This window comes from Hemiscyllium ocellatum, chromosome 49 (genome assembly GCF_020745735.1).
Source record: "Hemiscyllium ocellatum isolate sHemOce1 chromosome 49, sHemOce1.pat.X.cur, whole genome shotgun sequence".
NCBI lineage: Eukaryota > Metazoa > Chordata > Chondrichthyes > Orectolobiformes > Hemiscylliidae > Hemiscyllium > Hemiscyllium ocellatum.
In genome coordinates, this window is record NC_083449.1 from 8178087 (window position 1) to 8201181 (window position 23095).

Consider the following 23095-nt stretch of genomic DNA (forward strand, 5'->3'; position numbering starts at 1 on the left):
TGTTCATTTGCTTACCTAAAAGTCCTTTCAAAACCCTTATTGTATCTTCCTCCATCTCCACCCCAGGCAGTGTGTCCCACTGCTACCACTCTCTTTGTTTAAAAATAAAACTGCCCCTTATGTCTCATACAGTCATAGAGATGTACAGCATGGAAACAGACCCTTTGTTCCAACCTGTCCATGCCGACCAGATATCCCAACCCAATCTAGTCCCACCTGCCAGCACCCGGCTCATATCCCTCCAAACCCTTCCTATTCATATACCCATCCAAACGCCTCTTAAATATTGCAATTGTACCAGCCTCCACCACTTCCTCTGGCAGCTCATTCCATTCCCGTACCACCCTCTCTGTGTCCCTTAGGTCTCTTTTAAATCTTTCCCTCTTAAGTATACTCCTACTTCCTTTATACTCTTCTAAGGATTCACTCGATCTATCCTCTCTATACTTGTTTGGCCCCTTGCTTTGAAGTAAATGCAGTTTAATTTATTAGTCCTACTTTGTCCCTGCTTGCCCTGCTGTTTGAGTCACTTCTGTTCTCAACAGTACCAGTCTCAGACTGCTCTCTTTGCTCACTACTTCTTTGGTTCCCACCACCATTCTCACCCCCACCCCCCTCCAACCTTATTAGTTTAAATCCTCCCGAGCAGACCTAGGAAATTTCCCTGCCAGTACATTAGTCCCCTTCCAATTTAGGTGCAATCCGTCTATCTTGTACAGGTCACTTCTACCCAAAAAGAGATTCCAATGATCCAAAAATGTGAATCCTTTCCCATACACCAGCTCCTCAGCCATGCATTCATCTGCTCTATCTTCCTATTCCTGCCCTCACTAGCTTGTAGCACTGTGAGTAACCTTTTTAAATTTCTGCCTAATTCTCTGTAATCTCCCTTCAGAATCACAACCTTTTCTCTTCCTATGTCGTTGCTTCCAATGTGGACAATGACCTCTTGCTGTCCCCTCTTCCCCCGTGAGAACATTCTACACCCTCTCTGAGACATCCTTGATCCTGTCACCAGGGAACCAACACACCATTCTGCTTTATCACTGCTGGCCACAGAAACGTCTGACTGTACCTCAGACTACAGAATCCCCTAACGCTTTGGGGATCTCTTGGAAGCCGACGTACCCCTCATTACATTACAGCCAGTCTCAGTACCAGAAACTTGGACTCTCAGGGGAACGTAGCATGAACAGCCATCACCCCCTACACTTTCCAAAACATCATACCTGTCCAAAAGGAAATCAAATATTGACATGAAGGTATATTGACATCAAATATACCCAGAGGTTATTGGACACAGAGTGCGAAAGCTCTCAGAAAGTAGTCTGGTTATAAACATGTGAACAATAAATTCAAAATACAGATGCAGAGTATAACTTACAGTCAAAAACTGTACCATTGGATAATTTTCACAACTTTTATTCAAACTGCTTTACACTGTTGAAACTGACAATGATAGAAAAAGTCTCACTTTGATTTACAGTACATAGAATTTCTCCAGTGCAGGGAGAGGTCATTTGGCCCATCCCCTGCAAAAACTCTCCAAAGCGGATCCCATGCAGCTGCAGATGTAACTCCATGTTTACCACAGTTAACCCACTGACACTGCACATCCTTGAATAATACAGGACATTTTACCTTGACATTTTACTTTGGACAATGCAAAGAAACTAGAGCACTCAGAGGAAACTCATGGAGACATGGGCAAAATGTGCAACCTGCACACAGATAATGAACCAATGCTGGAATTAAATCTGTGTTCCTGGCACCACTGTGCCACCATGCCACCCTGACATGGCTGGCAATAGATAAAATCTTATTCACGTTGAGCAACAGAGATTTGAAGTAAATAGAGCTCCTGCAGTTTCTGCAAGTGTCATGTTAAACAGAGGTAAATGTATAAGTTCACTCACTTATTCACAGAACGCAAACTGACGGGTAGAGATACTTTCAGATACAGATGCAGTCATCCATTCATATAGTTGAAGCTGTCAGGGATAGACTGTTGATAGCACAAACACATTTGCATTGCAGAAACTGTCAGGAACAGATTGAAATCTGCACTCAAACATTCATATTGCAGAAACTGACAAGTACATTTTGATAACACATCCACATTCCCAGAGCAGAATGTCACAGGTATATATTGATAACTACATTTTTATATTCACCTAGAACCTAATGGGGCAGATTGATAACTAAAATCACATTGACATCGCAAAAGCTGACAGGTAGAGACTGGTAATGACATTCTCATATTCACACAGCAGAATCTGATTGGGGCAGATAGATAATTGGACTGTCATCTTCACATCACAGAAACTGACAGGGAGAGCTAGATAACTAGACAGTCATATTCAAATTACAGAAACTGATGGACAGATCAATAACTAAACTGCCATATTCACAGATCAAAAAGTGACAGGTACAAATGAATAAGCAAAGGTGGGGACTGCAGATACTGGAGTCGGGAGTGTGGTGCTGGAAAAGCACACAGGTCAGGAAGCACCCAAGGAGCAGGAGAATTGACGTTTTGTTTAAAAGCCCTTCATCAGTGCAGATGGATAACTACACCAATACATTCACATTGAAGAAACTGACAGGAAAAGAATGATAACTAAAGTCATGCATTCCTGTCGCTGAAAGCAACAGGTATATTTCAATATGGACCCCCACATGTTCACTTCGCAGAAGATGGCAGGTTGACATTGATAACTACGTTCACATTTTAACAACACGGAAACTGACATTAAACTATCCCATTTACAGACTAGAAACTGTCATATTCACACAGTAGAAACCAACAGGTTTAGGGTGATAACTTCACTCAAGTATGCATATAGCAGAATCTTACTGGGAGAGGGTGATACCGGTCCTCACATATTCACATAGTAGAAGCTTAGAGCTGCAGATTGATACATAGGCTCTCATTATAAGTATAAAATGGTTGGATATATTCTCATTGGAGTTTTGAAGAACAATGTATGACCTTCCGAGCAAAAAAAAAAGATCTGAAGAGAGTTGATGCTGGAGTAGGTCACTGCTCATGAGAGAATCCCGAGTAAGGGACACAGCTTTGAACAGGAAGCCTTCTGTCTAAGAAAGCAATGCAGAACATTGTTCTGTTGTTCTGTTCCACAGAGAGCAGTTAGGGTTGAGTTATCAACTTATATGGCCATATTAGCATAAATTATCTTTTTTGGTACACAAGGGAGTCTTTGGTCATGGGCACTAAACATCAAAATGAGATGAAGACCATAACGAAAGCCTTTGTGATCTGTTCTCATGACAGAGTACACCCAGGCAAATAGAAATGTCACAGAAGTCTCATGCATCTTATGGTCTTCTGCTTTGAGATATTTAAAGTGACACAAGATTGAAAGAAATTAATAACTACAGCATATCCACTGTATCTGCAGCATCATTCACTATACTCTTTATCATTAACTTACTGATATGTGTGTGCTCACAGATCACATACTGATTGATTCAGTTATAAGTTACCCTGATGTATCAGGGATGGAGTGAAAAAAATGATTAACCATCCATTTCATCAGAAACTTTGAGATGTTGAGATATTTGCTCTCTGACATGCCAGTGATTGACGGAAACTGAGTTAATACAAGATTAGAAATAACAAACTGACAGTTACAGAATGAAATACTGAGTCACTTGCAAAGCAATAAATTGTTAGGATATAATACAATTACTGATTAGCTAGAAACTGACATAAACAATGTAACATCCGCAGTGACATTGCAGATACTGTCAGTAACAATGTACAAAGTATTATCCTTTATCAAAATGCTGCACTATAAATACAAACCCAAGTTCAATTTGCAGAAGCTGATATTCATAGGGTATGGGAGTGGAGGGTAGTGAGTCCTACCTGAGTCTGTCCAAAGTGGTATCTGGTACTTTCAAAATTGACACCGACAGAGTAAAGCAACAAGGTACACTTCAGAAGGTTTGAGTTACAGTCCAGTAACATACTGACATGTTAAGACTGTGAAATAGAGTTTACAAAAAATACATCCCAGAAACAGGCGGGCACAGATTGGAGTCGAGAGTGTGGTGCTGGAAAAGCACAGCAGGTCAGGCAGCATCCGAGGTGCAGGAGAATCGATGTTTCAAGCAGAAGCCCTTCATCTCGACGTTTTGGGCATAAGCCTCTGATCCCCAACATCTGCAGTTCTCACTTTTTCCTGGGGGCAGAGATTGGAGGAATATTTCTAAGTGGCTGGCAAATAGTGTAACGTTTTACCGCTCACATCAGTGTTTGATGGTAACAGAATAAAACCCGTCTTGAAATAACACTATCAGACGGAGGACCAGAGCCTCATTGCACAGATGTTGAGTTAATGCAAAATGTGTAAATTAGAACACGACAGATATAAAGTTAAAGTGACGCATATATATACAGCATGTTAACAGTTGCTTGTTAACACACATTCGTGTAACTCCCAGAAGTGTTCTAAGTCCCTAAATGAAACTGCAAGATGCCTAAATGAAAAGTGCAGCAACGTAGTTCAATTACACTGCACGTACTTTCAAAGCACACAGTTATCGGTAGGTCTCTGAGCCCACAGTTATCAGTCAAGGTCACAGAAATATATTCATCCCACAGTTAAGACGTGACTCAACTCGTGACTCAAGAAAAGTATTACATAGAAACTTTTTCTTCTGATTGAGAACAAGTTGCATCAACCCCAAGTGTAGAAAACACTCCCAGTCAGATTCCAGTCGTTTGTGTAACTTGACAACAAATGTAATCGCTATTTCGAATACATGAGATTTTATTTCACACAGTGACAAATTTTATGTTAATTCCAGCCCATACAGAGGAACAGAAACAGACGTGCGGAGCGAAAAACACATCATCACAACAACGAGCAAAAGGAAACCGAGCCAATACCACAGTCACTTTCTGTGTCACAGACACAAAACAAATCTCCCTCAGTCAGACTGACAGGAACAGAATCACCATCCACTTCACATTTCGTTGCAGATCCTCATGGGATCTCACAGTAACCAATCAGAGAGACTCAATGTTTGGGAATGACTCTGTGTAAGCTACCCAATCAGAAACCAGGCTTTCCCCCATCACTCATTAGCATTGATGACGTCGTCAGTCTATAAAAAGGGAGCTCCGAGCCCGCTTTCCTTTATTCTGTGTCTGAAAGTGAGCGGCGCTATGGCTGATGAGAAGAAAGCCCAGCAAACCTCCAAGAAGGGCGCGAAGAAAATCATCAAGAAGGCGCCAGCGAAGGGCGGCAGGAAGAGGAAAAGGTCCAGGAAGGAAAGTTATTCCATCTACATTTACAAAGTGATGAAGCAGGTTCACCCCGACACCGGCATCTCCTCCAAGGCCATGAGCATCATGAACTCGTTCGTCAACGATATTTTCGAGCGCATCGCGGGGGAGGCTTCCCGCCTGGCCCATTACAACAAGCGCAGCACCATCAGCTCCCGGGAGATCCAGACCGCCGTGCGGCTGCTGCTGCCCGGGGAGCTGGCCAAGCACGCCGTGTCGGAGGGCACAAAGGCGGTGACCAAGTACACCAGCTCCAAGTGAAGGACCGCACTGCACTGAAACAAACACATCCACAACCCAAAGGCTCTTCTAAGAGCCACCCACAACTTCCCTGAGACAGCTGAACCGTTTCTTTAAGAGTTGTTTGTTTTAGTTTGCATGTGATTCTGGACAAGGCATTCTAACTTCTTGTGCCATATGCTTTTATGTTAATAAGTGCTTTGCAAATTATTCGGGAGTGGGGTGGAAAGAGCAGATCAAGCGCCAGTGAATCATTTTTCCTCTTGTTCGTTCAGCCCTGGCAGACAAATGCCCACGTCTTTCCGCCCCACGATTGACACATTTTACCTTCTGATTTACTTTACATTTCCAATGTGCGGGTTTGATCCGATTTTTCGCAATGCAAAATAAAGCTTCCTGCTGTCGATGAGAGAATTTCAAACCGAACCGAGAGAACACCAACACAGCTACCGGACTGAAGCGTGGAGCTTTTGCTGAATCTCATCGAGAGCGTTAAGGGAGGTCAGCTTTAAAATAACGTCTTAAAAAAACGTGTTTGCTGAGCCGGAAGAATGTTGCATGCTGCTTTATCATCATATCGGGGTGGTATTGAAATGTGAAAAGAAAAAACAAGTTGCAGACTGCAGGGTTTGGTCTGTTTTGTTTCAGCCTCTTCTCAAGGTTTAGAAAATAACCCAGTCTCAAGATCAGAAATGGACAGATACAGCTCGAAACATGAGGGAGTAAGACCGTGTGAAGTACACATTTGTAAACTGATAGTAAATTAACATGAGTATTAATGTTTTTTGAACTTCCTCCGTTTTTGTACTTCATTTTTCAGGTAAAACATACTCCTTTGTTTGTAAATTGGCGGGCTTTTCAAATTGTGAAAAGGCGGTTGATGATTTGGCGCCGGTACTTTCCGCCCTCCTCCCGGGGCCCTCTCCGGATTGGGGAATGAAGCAGATATCTGATTGGGGATTGAAACAACATTAGGCGGGGCTGAACAATGGGACCAATCAGAAATGGTCACCCCACCATTCCTCCCGAAGGTATAAGAGGCCCCAATGTGGGCGGAGTGAAGCATTCTCTGTGACGTAGTGGCCATGACTGGAAGAGGAAAGGGCAGTGGGAAAGGTCGCGCCAAGGCAAAGTCTCGGTCGTCCCGGGCTGGCCTGCAGTTCCCGGTGGGCCGTGTTCACAGGCTCCTGAGAAAGGGCAACTATGCTGAGCGTGTGGGTGCCGGAGCGCCGGTCTATCTGGCTGCGGTGCTGGAGTATCTGACGGCTGAAATCCTGGAGCTGGCCGGCAACGCGGCCCGGGACAACAAGAAGACCCGCATCATCCCCAGGCACCTGCAGCTGGCCGTGCGCAACGACGAGGAGCTCAACAAGCTGCTGGGAGGGGTGACCATCGCTCAGGGCGGGGTGCTGCCTAATATCCAGGCCGTGCTGCTGCCCAAGAAAACCGCCGCTGGGGGCGCCGCTAAAAAGTGAAGAGACCATTCTTGAATCTGACAACCCAAAGGCTCTTCTAAGAACCACTCACAGCATCTGTGAGAGGAACTAATCTTTCTGTCGGATTGATTATTTTCTTTTTAACGTGGAGAGCCCTCGTCTCATAATAAGCCCGTCATAAATAAATTTCTTGCTCCGTTTCCTTGGATACTGTTACTGGCTATGGGAGCAGAGAAAGAATTTGTCATAAAATGCGATTGCAAGAGTGTCCTGCCCTACAGGATTTCATATTGAACGGTCACTGCCTGAGTGACTTCTGTCTTTACTATGAGTTTAGAATGGCGGCACGAACGTCCGCGATCGGGTTTGACCTCAAATTAGATTCACATTTCCTTTAACTGCAGTAGGAAGAGCTGGGTTGACCCAGTGCAGTGAAGGGTCAGTCGCTGCAGGATACAGTACGGGACGGTCCCTGACCCTCTGCGTCTTATTCTCTGTTCGGTTCATATCCAATATTCTGTCCCCTGTCTCTGGAGAGAGAGAGAGAGAGAGAGCAGATTGATCACCAGTGAGGCATTTTTCAGCTGTAAAGGCGGGAATGGGGTAAAGTGAGATTCTGATCTTTAATTGCTTTTTTCGGTTATGAAATCAACGTGTACGTGCTGTAAAACTTGCTGCTCTTTTAGACGTGATGGCGGGCATTTTCAAATTTGAAAGTAAGCCGTTGACCTCTTGGCGCCATTATTTTCCCTTTCTCTCCTGCCTCCCTCACCACTAGCCATGTTAACGCAAAGGCAGTCAATGAGATGGGTTTTTTCCACAAATATCTAACCCAATACCAAAATTTGATGTTAAAATCACACTTATTACTATGTTTTTTTAATAGATTCCGCAATCCCTGAATGAATGTCTCATTAGTTGCAAAATTCACTCCCGCTGCCGGCCGATTTGTTTTTAAGTAACTTCCGTTAGAAATACTAATGTCCCCTACTGCTTCCTGCTCCCTCAGGATGAGCAAGCGAACTTGTGCCCGCCGATTAAAACATCTTAAAAGCTAACACAGTGTACACCGATAAAATTACAGAACCACATTTTATTCCTATCACATCCAGAGCATTATTTACCCGAAGGCAATTTGTAATCGCTGCCTGAACGAGCAGATGGAAAGAACGCACCATTACGACACGCATAGGCTCCCAGAAACAAAACTGAGCCGAGTATTATGCTTCAGAAATATAAATACTACAATACGCAACATTAATGACTGGATTCCAAAATAAATAAAAACAAAATCATGGCATGGACACCAAGTACACTACTGAGATAGACAGGTATTCACGAGAAAAGAGGAACGAAGGTTACGGGGAGCAGGCACAAGAACAAGTTTGAGAAATACCAGCCATTGGAGAACAATCTGGATGGGGAAACTGGCGTAATGCTGCTGCTATATCTTACAACTACAAGTCACGATGCGATACAGAGTCCACCCGCTCGCAGAACACAGTACTAGCACATTTTCAGGATTGAAATAATTTTATAATCACTATATGTTTATTCACCGTCAACAGTACGCTATCCCCTCCCTGTGCTACCTTGCCTGTCCTCAGGTCTCGGCTCTCTCGGAGAGTTTGGGTGGCTCTGAAAAGAGCCTTTGGGTTCGCTGGAAACGGGTCGCTTTATCCTCAGCCGCCGAAACCATAGAGAGTGCGGCCCTGGCGTTTCAGAGCGTACACCACATCCATGGCGGTGACCGTCTTGCGCTTGACGTGCTCAGTGTAGGTGACCGCATCCCTGATCACATTCTCCAGGAAAACCTTCAGCACCCCGCGGGTCTCCTCGTAGATCAAGCCCGAGATGCGCTTGACCCCGCCACGGCGAGCCAGGCGCCGGATGGCTGGTTTCGTGATGCCCTGGATGTTATCACGGAGCACTTTGCTGTGCCGCTTCGCTCCGCCTTTTCTCAGGCCTTTACCTTATTCTGACATCACACTTCTTCAGTCCAATCGCTGCTGAATGAGAGCCGAGCTGACTCCCCTTCCGTTTTTATAAAGCCCGGCCCGACCTGACAGAGTAAGAGACGGGTCCGGAGAGGAAACTGAGTGACAGACAGAGCAGGGAAATGTCTTTGGCCATCCGGCTCCGCCTCCAGCTCACTCCAGCCCCAACTGTATCTGGGACTGACCCTTTTCTCCCCAAAGCTGACTGTTCCTGAGTAGAGGAGCGCATGTGTGAGGCCTTCCCCAAGCGCTGTCATTGACTCAGTGAGTGCAAGAAGTTTGTTTGAAACAGACCGCAATCAGCACTTTGATTTGTGTACAGTTCGGGTTTATACAAGGATATGGAAGCTTTGCGACAGGTTCAGAGGCGGTTTACTGGAATGTTGTCTGGTATGGAGGGAAGGTTATATGAAGAAACCCTACCGGACTTGAGGCTGTTTTCATTCGAGAGAAGACGTTTGGGAGGTCACTTAGTTGGGACATACAACAAAATCAGAGGATTCGACAGGACGTATAGTGTTACATTCCTCGAATGATGACGGCGACTACAAGGGGACATAGCTTAAAGTTCAGGGAATATAGTTATAGGAGAGATGTTACAGATACTTTCTTTACTCAGAGAGTAGTAGGGACATGGATCGCAATGACTGCAAAAGTAGTAAATTCGCCAAATTTAAGGACATTAAAATAGTCTTTGGATAAAAAATATTGGAGAAAATTGAATAGGATAGGATACAGAGGCTTCAGATTAGTTCCACTGCTAGGTGCAACATTGAAGGGCGAAGGGGCTGCACTGTTATGTTATGTTCTTTGATCTCTGTTCTAAATACTTCCCTTTTAACTGCATCCTGGTTTCCTGACTGGGAGACCTCAGACATTCCAGATTGACAACAACAGCTCCATACCATCATCCTGAGCTCAGGGGCTGCCCAGTGCTGTGTGCTCAGTCCACTGCTGTTCACCTTGATGACGCTCAATTGTACAGCGATAACACGACTGTAGTGGGTCTCATCAGCATACAGAGAGGAGGTGCATCGTCTAACAGACTCGCGCAGGTCTACCTTTCTCTGAATGGGCACAAGATGAAAGAGAAAGTTATTGACTTCACGATGGCATTTATACCACAGGATAAAAAAAAATAGGAAGCCCAAGAGCGTGGAAAGGAGGCAAACGGCTTCGGGTATTTCATCTGTGGGAAAGTGGACACATAAAGTCACAGTGCTGGTCGTTAAAGAAAGGCCCTGTGGGAAAAGATATGGTAAAATAAGTAAAGCCAATGGCATTAGTGAAGGTAGGAAAGGGAACTGGAAAAGAGGCAAGGAGCTGCAGAAGAGTGCACAGACTAGGTAGGGGCTGATTATGGAGTTAGTACCTGATCTCTACAAAGATTTTGCCTCTGTAGTAAAATTTACTCAGAAAGAACAGAGGGAGAAGGGCAATTAGTGATAATGTTGAGAGATACAGGATCTAACCAGTCTCTGCTGGAAAGAGATGAGCGAATATGCGCTTTCTCCGATCTGTTAACCGAGAGAGTGGTAATTTGTGGGATAGATGGACTGAAATGTAGCCTTCCCCTATGTAAGATCAGGTTGGAGTACCAACTTAAGACTGGGGATGTTACAGTGAGAGTGATTGACTGAGTGCCATTTCCAGGAATTCAGTTTGTTCTTGGGAATGATTTGGTAGGATCCAACGTGAGAGTAATATCCTTTGTTGAGGAGTAGCCCAAGGAAGACCAAGAAACTGAGGAGTTAAAAGAGAAATATCCTGGTATTTTCTCAGACTGTGTGGTAACCAGAGCTCACTATCATAAGCCACCACACAAAGTGAAAATTTAAGAGAAAGATAGATGAGTTGAGGTTCAGTTAGCAGATATCCTATTTGACATAATAGTGCAGGAAATACCTGAACAGGCAGAGGGCTGGGCAGAAGTATTGAGTCCTGAAAATTTAAGAAATTTGCAACAACAAGACAAGGCAATAAAAGATATACGTGTGGATGTATACTCTGAAAAGGAGACAGCGAATTCTGTGGAGGGCTGTTATCTGAAAGATAGCATCCTGAGACGGAAATGGAGACCAGAGCATATTAATGCAGTGGATAAATGGACCCAAGTGCACCAGATTGTGTTGCATGTAGCATAAGACTTGGGGAGTTAGGGGTAGCACATGAATTATCTTTCTCTGGTCACCTAACAGTATGAAAGACCACGAAGCTACATGGTACAAAAGCGAAGGTAGGAACCCATTTTCATTGGCCTTGATTGCTCAAAGATATTGCTACATTGCATCAATTCTTACATGTAGTCTGCACTGCACCCATGCTCCACTTTCATGCTACACTGCATCAAGTCTTCCATTTCCTTCTACATTGCTTCAATTCTCCCACTTACAGCTGCAGTGCACCAATTCTCTCATTATCTGTGATAGTGAAGCATTGCCAGTTGGTCAGAACTGTCGGGATCCAATATTGCAAGCGCATTAATACTAAGTGGCTTATTATAAGAAGTTAGGAACTGAGGATGTGCCACAAGATTTCCGAGTAGGTACTGAACATTATGCAGCATTATGAGAGGGTCAGAACTGAAGGAATGCCTTATTGTCTGAGGGTCAGTCTTGAGGGAGTGACTTGTCAGATAGTCCGTGCTATGGGATTGTCTGACAGTTGACTAAGCACAATTCGACTTTTAATACTTGCCTGCAACATTTCCCTCACTGAATTGTTCACTGTTAGAAGTTTTAAATTTTGGTATCAATGAAGTGTCATTTTCCATGGTGTAAAATCTATCACTCTGATTCTGTGTAGGGTTTCCATGCACTACACCAATTCTCCCCTTTAGTACTGCATTACATCAATTATTCCATTTAGTGTAACATTGCACTAATTCTCCCTTCAGTGCAAAACTGTTTCAATTCTTCTATTTAGTGCTGCACTGCGTCAATTCTATTTTTGTTACGTTGCATGAATTCTCCCCTTCTGTGCTACACTGCATCAATTGTCTCCTTTAGTCTGACACGGCACCAATTCTCCATTAGTTTGCACTGCACCAATTCTCCCCTTTAGTACTGAACTGTATCAATTCTTCCATTTAGTATTCCACTGCACCAATTCTCCCCTTTAGTGCTCCACTGCATCAATTCTTCCATTTCATGTTACACTGCAACAATTCTCCCCTTTAGTGCTAAACTGCATCAATTCTCTGCTTTCATGCCATACTGCATCAACTCTTCCATTTCCTGCTACAGTACATCAAGTCTCCCACTTAATACTACAGCGCACCAAATCTCTCACTATATGTGCTTTTGAAGAGCAGTCAGTTGGTCAGAACTGTAGGGGTGTACTATTTGAGTGGGTCAATATTGTGTGCCTTAGTATAAGATGTTTGGAACTGAGGGACTGCCACAAGATTTCCGGGTAAGTACTGAGCATTATGCAGCATTTTGAGAGGGTCAGAACTGAAAGACTGTCCTATTGTCCGAGGGTCAGTACTGACAGAGTGCATCATTGTCAGACGGTCAGCGCTGACTCAGTGTGACATTGTCATTGTGTCAGAAATGAGCGGCTGCCATACGATGAGAGGGTCAGTACTGATATATCGTCGTTGTATCAAAGGATCAGTAATGAGGCATTCAAACACTGAGGGTATGCCTCATTATCAGAAAGTTAGAATTATGGGAGTGCATTATTTTCAGAGCATCAATCCCGAGGTAGTCAATAGAGACTGTCTTGCATGGCTAGTGGATCAGTACTGAGATATTGTAGACCTTTCAGAGGGTCAGTTTTGAGGAAGAGCCTCATTCTCATAAGGTTCATTCGGAGGCAGTACCTTTTTGTCGGAGTGTCAATAATGAGGCAGTGGTTCTTTTCATGGGGATCAGAGTTGAGAATGGGTTACGCATTTAGAGGGTCTGTACTGGCTGTGAGAGAGCCACGACTGCGGGGGCCCTCATGATCACACGCTTCCATGTGTGATGATCACATGTAGTGCATGTAGTCCATGTAGTGCATGATCACAATACTGAGGGGGTGCCTCATTGTCAGAGAATCTGTTTTGACATAGTGCCTAACTTCAATGCAGTCAGAAATGAGGGAAGGCTGCGCGATAAAAAATGATCAGTTGAGAGGTACTGCAGCACTGGCTGAGGGTCAATTCTGAGGCAGTAGCTCAGTACCTTGGCAGTGTCCTGTTGTCAGAGATTCAGTATGAACTTCCATTAATGTCCTAAGTATTACATTGCAATAGGATTAATAGTTAGGAAAAAATGAAGGCATCTTCCCATTATGACAGTTCACTTTTTTTTCTTAAAGAGATGGCGTTATGAAGTTCAAGGTCTGTACTGCACCTTGAAGAGAGAGCGAAAGTTATTTTGCACTCAGAGCTCTCACATGACTAGCTCACAGTCTCAGAGTGAACTGGGAAATTGAAAACATGTAACATTTGGTTGCGAAATAGGTACCTGAGGTGGTTGCAGTTTTGACAACAATTCGAATTTAACCACTAAGTTTCAATTATGCTCCAGGATACTAAAATCCAATCGAGTTTGAATTATTCTTTTTACCAATATCGAAACAATGAGGCAAAAATGAAAATATTGCAAGCATTAGTGAATTGGAGATTCAGTTCAGCGTACCTCTGAATGAAAACAAGTTAAATATGGCACCAATACGTTGAAACAGTGCATCAGAGACAGTGAAATGGGCATCAATAATTGAAAAAGTTGAGATTTGCTGCAGTGTACAGCTAACTGGGACAGGATAGTATTCAATGGGAGAGTTGGAGCAATTCCAGGGTTTGTGCATGACTGGTAATTGGGAGAATTGATGCAAGGCAGAGGAGCCCTGAATCGATTCATAGAGACTTACAGCACAATAACAGACCCTACGGTCCAAATTAGTCAAACCATAAATTTAAGAATTCTGGCGGTACATCAGGAAACTGGGGAAATATTGCAAGGAACTACGAAATGGAAGAATTGGGCAAGATCTTATCTAAATAAGAGAATTTGGCGCAGAGCATTATGTAAAGGGGGATGTCATTGATTCACCGCACGGGATTCAAAAAGCTAATCTCATGCACGATGAGCCGAGAATGAGCACGATGCTAGTGTTAGCAGTTAACAGCTCCATTCAACAGGTACATCTCTGAGTGGTACATATGCAGTGCGTGTGTGCCACACATTTAAACAGTCACTCCTTGGAGTTTGCCCCACTGTCAGTGGGTCAATTTAGAGGCAATGCCTCATTGTCAAAGGTCAGTCCTGAAGTGGTGCCTCTTTGTCACATGGTTAGTACTGAGAGTCTGAATCATTGCCAGAAGGTCAATACTGAGACAATGCCAATCTCAATACGATTTGGAGATGCACGTTTTGGACTGGGATGAACAAAGTTAAAAATCACACAACACCAACTTATAGTCCAACAGGCTTAATTGGAAGCACGAGCTTTCAGAGCGCCGGTGGTTATGGAGTACACAATTGTGAGACACAGAATTTATAGCGAAAGTTTAATGTGATGTAAAATTATACATTGAAAAATATCTTGGTTATTTACGAAGTGTCTCACCTGTGAAAATCGCCATGTTAGTTACGCTTATTTCATATGTAAATCACAAAACTTGTATTTAAAAGTTACATTTTCAGGTTAAGTTTAACAATTGGTGTCAGCACAGATAATTTGTTGAAGGTGTTGGCCCCCTGTGCGGTGCTGTCTGTGCCATAATGTTTAGAGTGATCCTAATCTAAACAAATGTGTTAACAGAATCTTACATTGATTCATGCAATTTTTGAGCGAAGTACAATGTAATTCTGCTAGTAGAAATTCACCCCACAGATGTATATGTGTATATATGGTGTGTGTGTGTGTGTGCCTTGTGTTTGAAGTTCGAAGTGTCTGTGAGAGAGAGTATATATGTTCGTGTGTGTGTGTGTGTGAGTTTGAGTGTAAAGGGGTCTAAGTCTGTGAGAGGGTGCATGTACTGTGGGTGAGTGTGTGTGTGTGTGTGTCTGAGGCTGAGTGTCTGTTAGAGAGAGTGTATATTTATGTGTGAATGTAAAGGGGTCTAAGCTTGTGAGAGGGTGATGGTGTGAGTGTGGACGTGTGGAGTGGGGTGAGGGGTTGTGAGTGTCCGTGAGATAGAGTGTATGTATGTGTGTGAGTGTAAAGGGGTCTAAGTGTGGGAGAGTGAGTATGGGAGTGTGTGTCTCAGAAGGAGTTTGTGAGAGTGTCTGTCTGTCTGTGTATAGGAATGTGTGTGTGTGTGTGTTTCGGAGTACCTGTATGTATCAGAGTGTGTGTGTGTATGTGTGTGTGTGTGCGTGCAATGGTGGTCACCTGTAGTGTGACGTTAACCCAAGGCCCTAGTTGAGGCCCTCCCTATGGGTATTGAACTTAGCTGTCAGCCTCTGCTCAGCCACTTTTCGCTGCTGCCTGTCCCGAAGTCCGCCTTGGAGGATGGTCGCCCGAAGGTCTGAGGTCGAATGTCCTGGACTGCTGAAGTGTTCTCCAACTGGGAGGGAACACTCCTGTCTGTTGATTGTTGTACAGTGCCCATTTGTCAGTCGCCGTAGCCTCTGTTCGGTTTCACCAATGTACCATGCCTCACGGCATTCTTGCCTGTGGCGTATGAGATAGACAACATCGGCTGAGTCTCATGAATACCTGCTCTGTACATTGTGAGAGGTGTCCCCACGCGTAATGGTGGTATCCATGTCCACACTCTGACATGTCTTGCAGGCCTACGTGACAGGGTTGCATGGAGTTGTCCTGAAAGCAGGGCTTTCAGGATGCCTGTTCCCATGTTTCACTACAAGGAACTGTAATGACCTCGTCACGAGACAGACACGTGCTGCAACTTACAGGGTGCCCTTCGTTGTCCAATACTTTCCAGGACCCGAAAAATTACGCCTGCAACACATTATCAATGAGGACGAGCACCTCACCAAGACCTTCCCCACACCCTCACTGCTCGCCTTTAAACAACCACCAAACCTCAACGGATCATTGTTCGTAGCAAACTGGCCGATGCAGCTTTCTCCACTATTCCAAAATCTTTGCCAGATTATGTAAATGACTGAACATTTCCTCAATTTGATAAGGAATGGTAAAGCTGGATTTGAAGGGATATCCTACCAGTGGTGACAAAACTAATACGTTATCCCCACGGCTTTTTATCTGCTCTCTGCTTAATTCTATCCTGTAACTTCTTTAGGGCTGCTTAGCTAATTCACCTGCCCAATTTATCCTCTCCCTCACCGAAGATACATTATCCAAGTTGAGATGTCCAACTTCCATCCTGTCAATTTTTCTTTAATTAATTTCAAAGGCCCTCTCACCTCATATCGAATATCAACTCAAAAGGAGCAAAGTGAGTAGAATCGTTTGGGGCATATCTAATGGAAAGCAATACAAATGGAGTACCTTTATTCCAATCATTCAGGTCATCTTGGCAGTACACTCTTAACATGGTCGTCAGGGTTGAATGCCACCTTTCTAAAGCTCCTTGGGATTCTGGATAATATGCACTTGATTTAAAGCACTCTGTTCTTTTTGCTTTCCACGACTTGCTTATACTGTTTAGCAGTAAAATTAGACCCTTGGTCAGATTGAATCCATCTGGGTAGCCCATACCGCATGAACAAAGGTACTGACCCTTCCATCACCCTTTTTGCCTTAATATTCTGTAATGGAATTGCCTCCGGACATCTGGTAAGCACATTTATTATGGTTAACAAGTACTGGTTCCCATTTCTAGTTTTATGGTGGGGACCTATGCAATTAATCATAGCCTGCATGAAAAGTTCTTTGAATGTGGTATTGGAATCAAAGGTGCTGGCTTCATTACGGCCTGTGCTTACCTATCATTTGGCACGCCTGACATGTACAGTAAAAGTTAAAAACATCCTTGAGCATTGCAGGTCAATAGAAATGCTTTTGTAACTTTTCACCGCGGAGAGCGGCGCGAGCCGGGCGGAAGTGAGGTCGGAGCGCAGAGCTGGTCGGGAAGGTGAGTGAGTAGTATTTAAACAACTTACTTCGACGACAACGGAGAGCGGCGCGAGCCAGGCGGAAGTGAGGTCGGAGCGCAGAGCTGGTCGGGAAGGTGAGTGAGTAGTATTTGATTGGGTGTGTTCTTCAGAATCCTTAAGGGGGAGGGTGTGCAGCCAGAAGTCGTGGTGCACATTGGCACCAACGACATAGGTAGGAAGAGGGGTGGGGAAGTCATTCAAGAACTCAGGGAGTTAGGCTGGAAGCTAAAAGCTAGGACAGACAGAGTCGTCATCTCTGGGTTGTTGCCGGTGCCACGTGACAGTGAGGCAAGAAATAGGGAGAGAGTGCAGTTGAACACGTGGCTGCAAGGATGGTGTAGGAGGGAGGGCTTCAGGTATTTGGAAAATTGGACTGCATTCTGGGGAAGGTGGGACCTGTACAAACAGGACGGGTTGCACCTGAACCAGAAGGGCACCAATATCCTGGGGGGTAGGTTTGCTAGCACTCTTGGGGGGGGTTTAAACTAATTTGGCAGGGGGGTGGGATCCGGACTTGTAGTCCAGCAAGTAAGCTAGCTGTGTTTCAGGATGTCCAAGAACGTAGGGAGGCTGTGGAGAACGTAGCAGAGACAGGGAATACTTGCAGACACACAGATGGGCTAAAGTGCGTATACTTCAACGCAAGAAGTATCAGAAATAAGGTGGGTGAACTTAAGGCATGGATCGGTACCTGGGACTATGATGTTGTGGCCATCACGGAAACGTGGATAGATGAGGGACAGGAATGGTTGTTGGAGGTTCCTGGTTACAGATGTTTCAGTAAGATTAGGGAGAGTAGTAAAAAAGGAGGGGGGTGGCATTGCTAATTAGAAATGGTATAACGGCTGCAGAAAGGAAGTTTGAGGGGGATCTGCCTTTGGAGGTAGTATGGGCTGAAGTCAGAAATAGGAAAGGTGCAGTCACCTTGTTGGGTGTTTACTATAGGCCCCCCAATAGCAGCAGAGATGTGGAGGAACAGATTGGGAAACAGATTTTGGAAAGGTGCAGAAGCCACAGGGTCGTAGTCATGGGTGACTTCAACTTCCCAAATATTGATTGGAAGCTCTTTAGATCAAGTAGATTGGATGGGGCGGTGTTTGTGCAGTGTGTCCAGGAAGCTTTTCTAACTCAGTATGTAGATTGTCCAACCAGAGGGGAGGCCATATTGGATTTGGTACTCGGTAATGAGCCGGGACAAGTGATGGGTTTGTTAGTGGGTGAACATTTTGGTGATGGTGACCACAATTCTGTGACTTTTACCTTGGTCATGGAGAGAGATAGGTGCGCACAACAGGGTATGATGCTGTAAGACAGGATTTGAGGAGCATAAGTTGGGAGCATAGGCTGTCAGGGAAAGATGTGGTGGAAATGTGGAACTTTTTCAAGGAGCAGATACGACGCGTCCTTGATATGTATGTACCTATCAGGCAGGAAAGAAATGGTCGTGTGAGGGAGCCTTGGTTGACGAGGGAGGTTGAATGTCTAGTAAAGAGGAAGAAGGAGGCTTACATAAGGTTGAGGAAACAGGGTTCAGACAGAGCAGTGGAGGGATACAGGATAGCCAGAAGGGACCTGAAGAAAGAGATTAGGAGAGCTAAGAGAGGGCATGAATAATCCTTGGCGGATAGGATCAAGGATAACCCCAAGGCATTTTATGCGTATGTGAGAAACATGAGAATGACGTGAACGAGGGTAGGTCCGATCAAGGACAGTAGTGGGAGATTGTGTATTGAGTCGGAAGAGATAGGAGAGGTCTTGAATGAGTACTTTTCTTCAGTATTTACGAACGAGAGGGACCGTATTGTTGAAGAGGAGAGTGTGAAACGGACTGGTAAGCTAGAAGAGATACTTGTTAGGAAGGAAGATGTGTTGGACATTTTGAACAACTTGAGAATAGATAAGTCCCCCGGGCCTGACGGGATATATCCTAGGATTATGTGGGAAGCAAGAGAGGAAATTGCAGTACCGTTGGCAATGATCTTTTCGTCTTCACTGTCAACGGGGATGGTACCAGGGGACTGGAGAGTAGCGAATGTTGTGCCCCTGTTCAAAAAAGGGAATAGGGATAACCCCGGGAATTACAGGCCAGTTAGTCTTACTTCTGTGGTGGGCAAAGGGTACTGAGGGATAGGATTTATGAGTATCTGGAAAGACACTGCTTGATTAGGGACAGCCAGCACGGATTTGTGAAGGGTAGGTCTTGCCTTACAAGTCTTATTGAATTCTTTGAGGAGGTGACCAAGCATGTGGATGAGGGTAGAGCAGTGGATGTAGTGTACATGGATTTTAGTAAGGCATTTGATAAGGTTCCCCATGGTAGGCTTATGTGGAAAGTCAGGAGGCATGGGATAGAGGGAAAATTGGCCAATTGGATTGAAAACTGGCTAACTGGTCGAAGTCAGAGAGTGGTGGTAGATGGTAAATATTCAGCCTGGAGCCCAGTTACAAGTGGAGTTCCACAGGGATCAGTTCTGGGTCCTCTGCTGTTTGTAATTTTTATTAATGACTTGGATGAGGGAGTCGAAGGGTGGGTCAGTAAATTTGCAGATTATACGAAGATTGGTGGAGTTGTGGACAGTGAGGAGGGCTGTTGTCGGCTGCAAAGGGACTTGGATATGATGCAGAGCTGGGCTGAGGAGTGGCAGATGGAGTTCAACCCTGCCAAGTGTGAGGTTGTCCATTTTGGAAGAACAAATAAGAATACGGAATACAGGGTTAACGGTAGAGTTCTTAGTCAGGTGGAGGAACAGAGGGATCTTGGGGTCTATGTACATAGATCTTTGAAAGTTGCCACTCAGGTGGATAGAGCTTGTAAGAAGGCCTATGGTGTATTAGCGTTCATTAGCAGAGGGATTGAATTCAAGAGTCGTGAAGTGATGTTGCAGCTGTACAGGACTTTGGTTAGGCCACATTTGGAGCACTGTGTGCAGTTCTGGTCGCCTCACTTTAGGAAAGATGTGGAAGCTTTGGAGAGGGTGCAGAGAAGATTTACCAGGATGTTGCCTGGAATGGAGAATAGGTCGTACGAGGACAGGTTGAGAGTTCTCGGCCTTTTCTCGTTGGAACGGCGAAGGATGAGGGGTGACTTGATAGAGGTTTATAAGATGATCAGAGGAATAGATAGAGTAGACAGTCAGAAACTTTTTCCCCGGGTACAACAGAGTATTACAAGGGGACATAAATTTAAGGTGAAGGGTGGAAGGTATAGGGGAGATGTCTTGGGTGGGTTCTTTACCCAGAGAGTGGTGGGGGCATGGAATGCGCTGCCCGTGGCAGTGGTAGAGTCAGAATCATTGCCGACCTTTAAGCGGCAATTGGATAGGTACATGGATGGGTGCTTAATCTAGGCTAGATGTTCGGCACAACATCGTGGGCCGAAGGGCCTGTTCTGTGCTGTATTGTTCTATGTTCTATGTTCTATGTTCTAACTTAGCCTGAGTCTTCCTCTCACCTACATGGCATCCTACTGATAGTTAATGTGCTACCTGGAAAGAGTCCTGTCTGTTTGCTACTGGCAACACAACTTGGTGCACTTCTGCCCATTCCTCCTCTGCATTAACCTGCCGTAGTCTCCATTTTTGGCTTAGGATTCTATGTTTAAGATAACAATCTTCTGGAATACATTCTGAACCCCTTCTGACTATGCATAATCATTTATATGCTTCATTGTCTTTTGTTTCTGCTGCAACACCATTAGCCTTTCAAGGCTAAATACTTCTGCCTGACCCACTGCCTGTTTATGTATTTCCTGCACCATGACATCAAACAGGGTGTCTGCTAACTGCACCTCAATTCCTTTATCTTCCTCCTTAATTTTTTCTTCTGGCTTTAACTTCAGATAGTGGGATTTGTTACTACACAGTCTGGAAAAATTCCACTAAATCGTTCCAAAGATAAAACTGGATTCCTGGAACTGACGCACTGTCAGTCATTCCCATTAATAATTGTTCAGTCTTGAGTTGGCACTGCAACCTGATGTTAAGTGAGGACCGCAAAATTTCTGTCCGTCTATACCACAAATGACCACTCTTTCGTGTTTCAGATCAGAAAAAAGTGAAAATACGTTCATCTTTTACTATTAGAGAGTGATTAAAATCAGTATCACTCAAAATTTTAACTTTTTTTTTACCCCTTCTCTCGCTGTTCTTACTGAGTAAACTTTGCTCACGGTGGTGAAGTCTTTATAGAGCTCAGACACTAACTGCATACATAGGCCTTGCCTAGGCTGTGCCATCTGCTGCAGCTTCTCGACCTTACTTCGGCTTTCCTCTACTACCTTCATTATGCCACTGGCTTAGCTTCTTCGACCACATCTTTTCCCACAGCGCCTTTCTTTACCAGTCAGCAGTGTGACTTTCTTGACCCATTTTCTGGCAATGAAAACAGATTTTCCCAGTGCCTTTCTTAAACCACTGGCACTGTAACTTTCTGTGTCCCTCTCCATTACAATGAAAGCACCCAAGGTCTTTCACCTCCTTTACCAATCTTGGGCTTCTTTTTTAACCTTGGGTAAACTATTACCAGTGTGCTCTACTCTTTGTTTTGTATGATAGAATATCCTCTTATCCCAATTTCTAACCCTCACTAGATGAATTTCTAGACGGAATCTAAACTTTTCCCTATGCACAAATGTATGTTCATTTGCAATCTCTGCTGCTCTTCTCAGGTCTTAACTATTTCAGTTCATCCAAATGAAATCTTATCATTTCTGGAAGTGAGTTTTTAAACTCGTCCACCAGAAACATCTGTCTTAGATCCTCAAAATAGTTATCCTCATAACTATTTTGGTGTCCTGCACCCATCTATCAAAAATAACGATTTTTAATTCTTTCAAACTCAACATAAGTCAGAACTGGTTTCTTCTTTGTTTCTGAACCACTGTCTATACTCTTCTGGTACTAATTGATCAGCACTCAAAAGAACCTGCTTGACATTTTCATAATCTCTTGACCCCTCATCTGACAGCACTGCAAATACATAACCTGCTCTGCCTACCAGTTTAGTCTGAACTAGCATTACCCACAAGTTCCCTGACCACTCCATCTGCAAAGCTGATTTTTAAACAGAAATAAAGAAGACCTCAACATTTTTCTCATTAAAACGTGGCAGCTTTTATAATATACTGGTCGATACCACATTCCCTCTTCACCTTCATCCTGTTACCTTGACTAGATTGACGAAGTCGCAACTGCTGAAGTTCGAGTCTCTCTCATTTTCTCTTTTGTTTTTCTCCCTTTCTCCTCTCTCTTCCTCTTTCTTCTTTCTCCCTTTTATTCTCTCACTCTTCGCTCATTTAAGAACCTTCATTCTTTCTTTTTCCTCTCTCTTTCGTTCTCTCTCATCTCTCTCTTCCCTTTTCTTTATCTTCTCCCTCCATTTTTCAAAATGTAATTTCAGTTTTTCCTAATTCTACAGCGCTTGTCTATTTCTCTGACACACCTAAGTGCTTGTCAAACACCCTTACATTATTTTTCAGTTTCACTTTAATACTTGATTAAACCTAATTCTAACCTCTTTACTAATTCTAAATGTATGATCTTTTTCTGTCTTTCTAAGCTTTCTTGGGGAATTTGGAAATCATCTTCTAATCACAAAGTTTTTAACAATCTTAAGAGTCATTCTTCTTTCTTCTACTTTAATCAACCACATGCAACTGAAATAAAAGAAATTGTCTCACTTATTTTATTTAAAGATCTAGGACAGTATTTGGCAAGTGTTTAATATGCTGGGATCTTCCGTACCCCAAATTTATTCAAATCAGTCCAAATATAAGGCAAGCTGTGTCTAGACCCATCCAAATCACAGACCCGAACCCCTAAACTCTTACAACACGACAGTGAACCATTCTGCTAATTAAACCAGGCACCCAGAAACATTCACCTCATCTCCCAATCAATTAAAGTATGAGTGATAAAGAATTCCCAAATTCCACTATTTACAGAGAGAAAAAAGCAATTTATGTTTTACCTCTAAAAGCGAATGCTAGACAGTAACTGCTTACAATTCTAAGACTCCTGTCTCTGAACTGCTTGTTATGTCCCTCCAAGTTTTTCACATACTGCTCCAATAGCTAGTCGTATT

The 23095-nt window shown here is 43.8% G+C and overlaps 3 protein-coding genes across 3 annotated transcripts in view; 2 read left to right on the forward strand and 1 right to left on the reverse strand.

Annotated features, from left to right (window-relative positions):
- Nucleotides 1-9126, reverse strand: part of LOC132837315 (histone H3-like) — a 489210-nt gene extending 480084 nt beyond the window's left edge. Inside the window, exons 1-2 of the mRNA XM_060856987.1 lie at nt 9102-9126; nt 8690-8965 (exon numbers count right to left, since the gene is read on the reverse strand). Coding sequence (XP_060712970.1) covers nt 8690-8965; nt 9102-9126 — 301 coding nt within the window. The remainder of the gene's footprint in view (nt 1-8689; nt 8966-9101) is intronic.
- On the forward strand, nt 5127-5657 carry LOC132837083 (late histone H2B.L4-like). The gene has a single exon (XM_060856757.1). It carries the CDS (start codon nt 5198-5200, stop codon nt 5576-5578), a length of 381 nt encoding a protein of 126 aa, XP_060712740.1. The 5' UTR covers nt 5127-5197; the 3' UTR covers nt 5579-5657.
- On the forward strand, nt 6639-7193 carry LOC132837084 (late histone H2A.L3-like). The gene has a single exon (XM_060856758.1). It carries the CDS (start codon nt 6643-6645, stop codon nt 7030-7032), a length of 390 nt encoding a protein of 129 aa, XP_060712741.1. The 5' UTR covers nt 6639-6642; the 3' UTR covers nt 7033-7193.
- Nucleotides 9127-23095: the final 13969 nt, after the last annotated feature.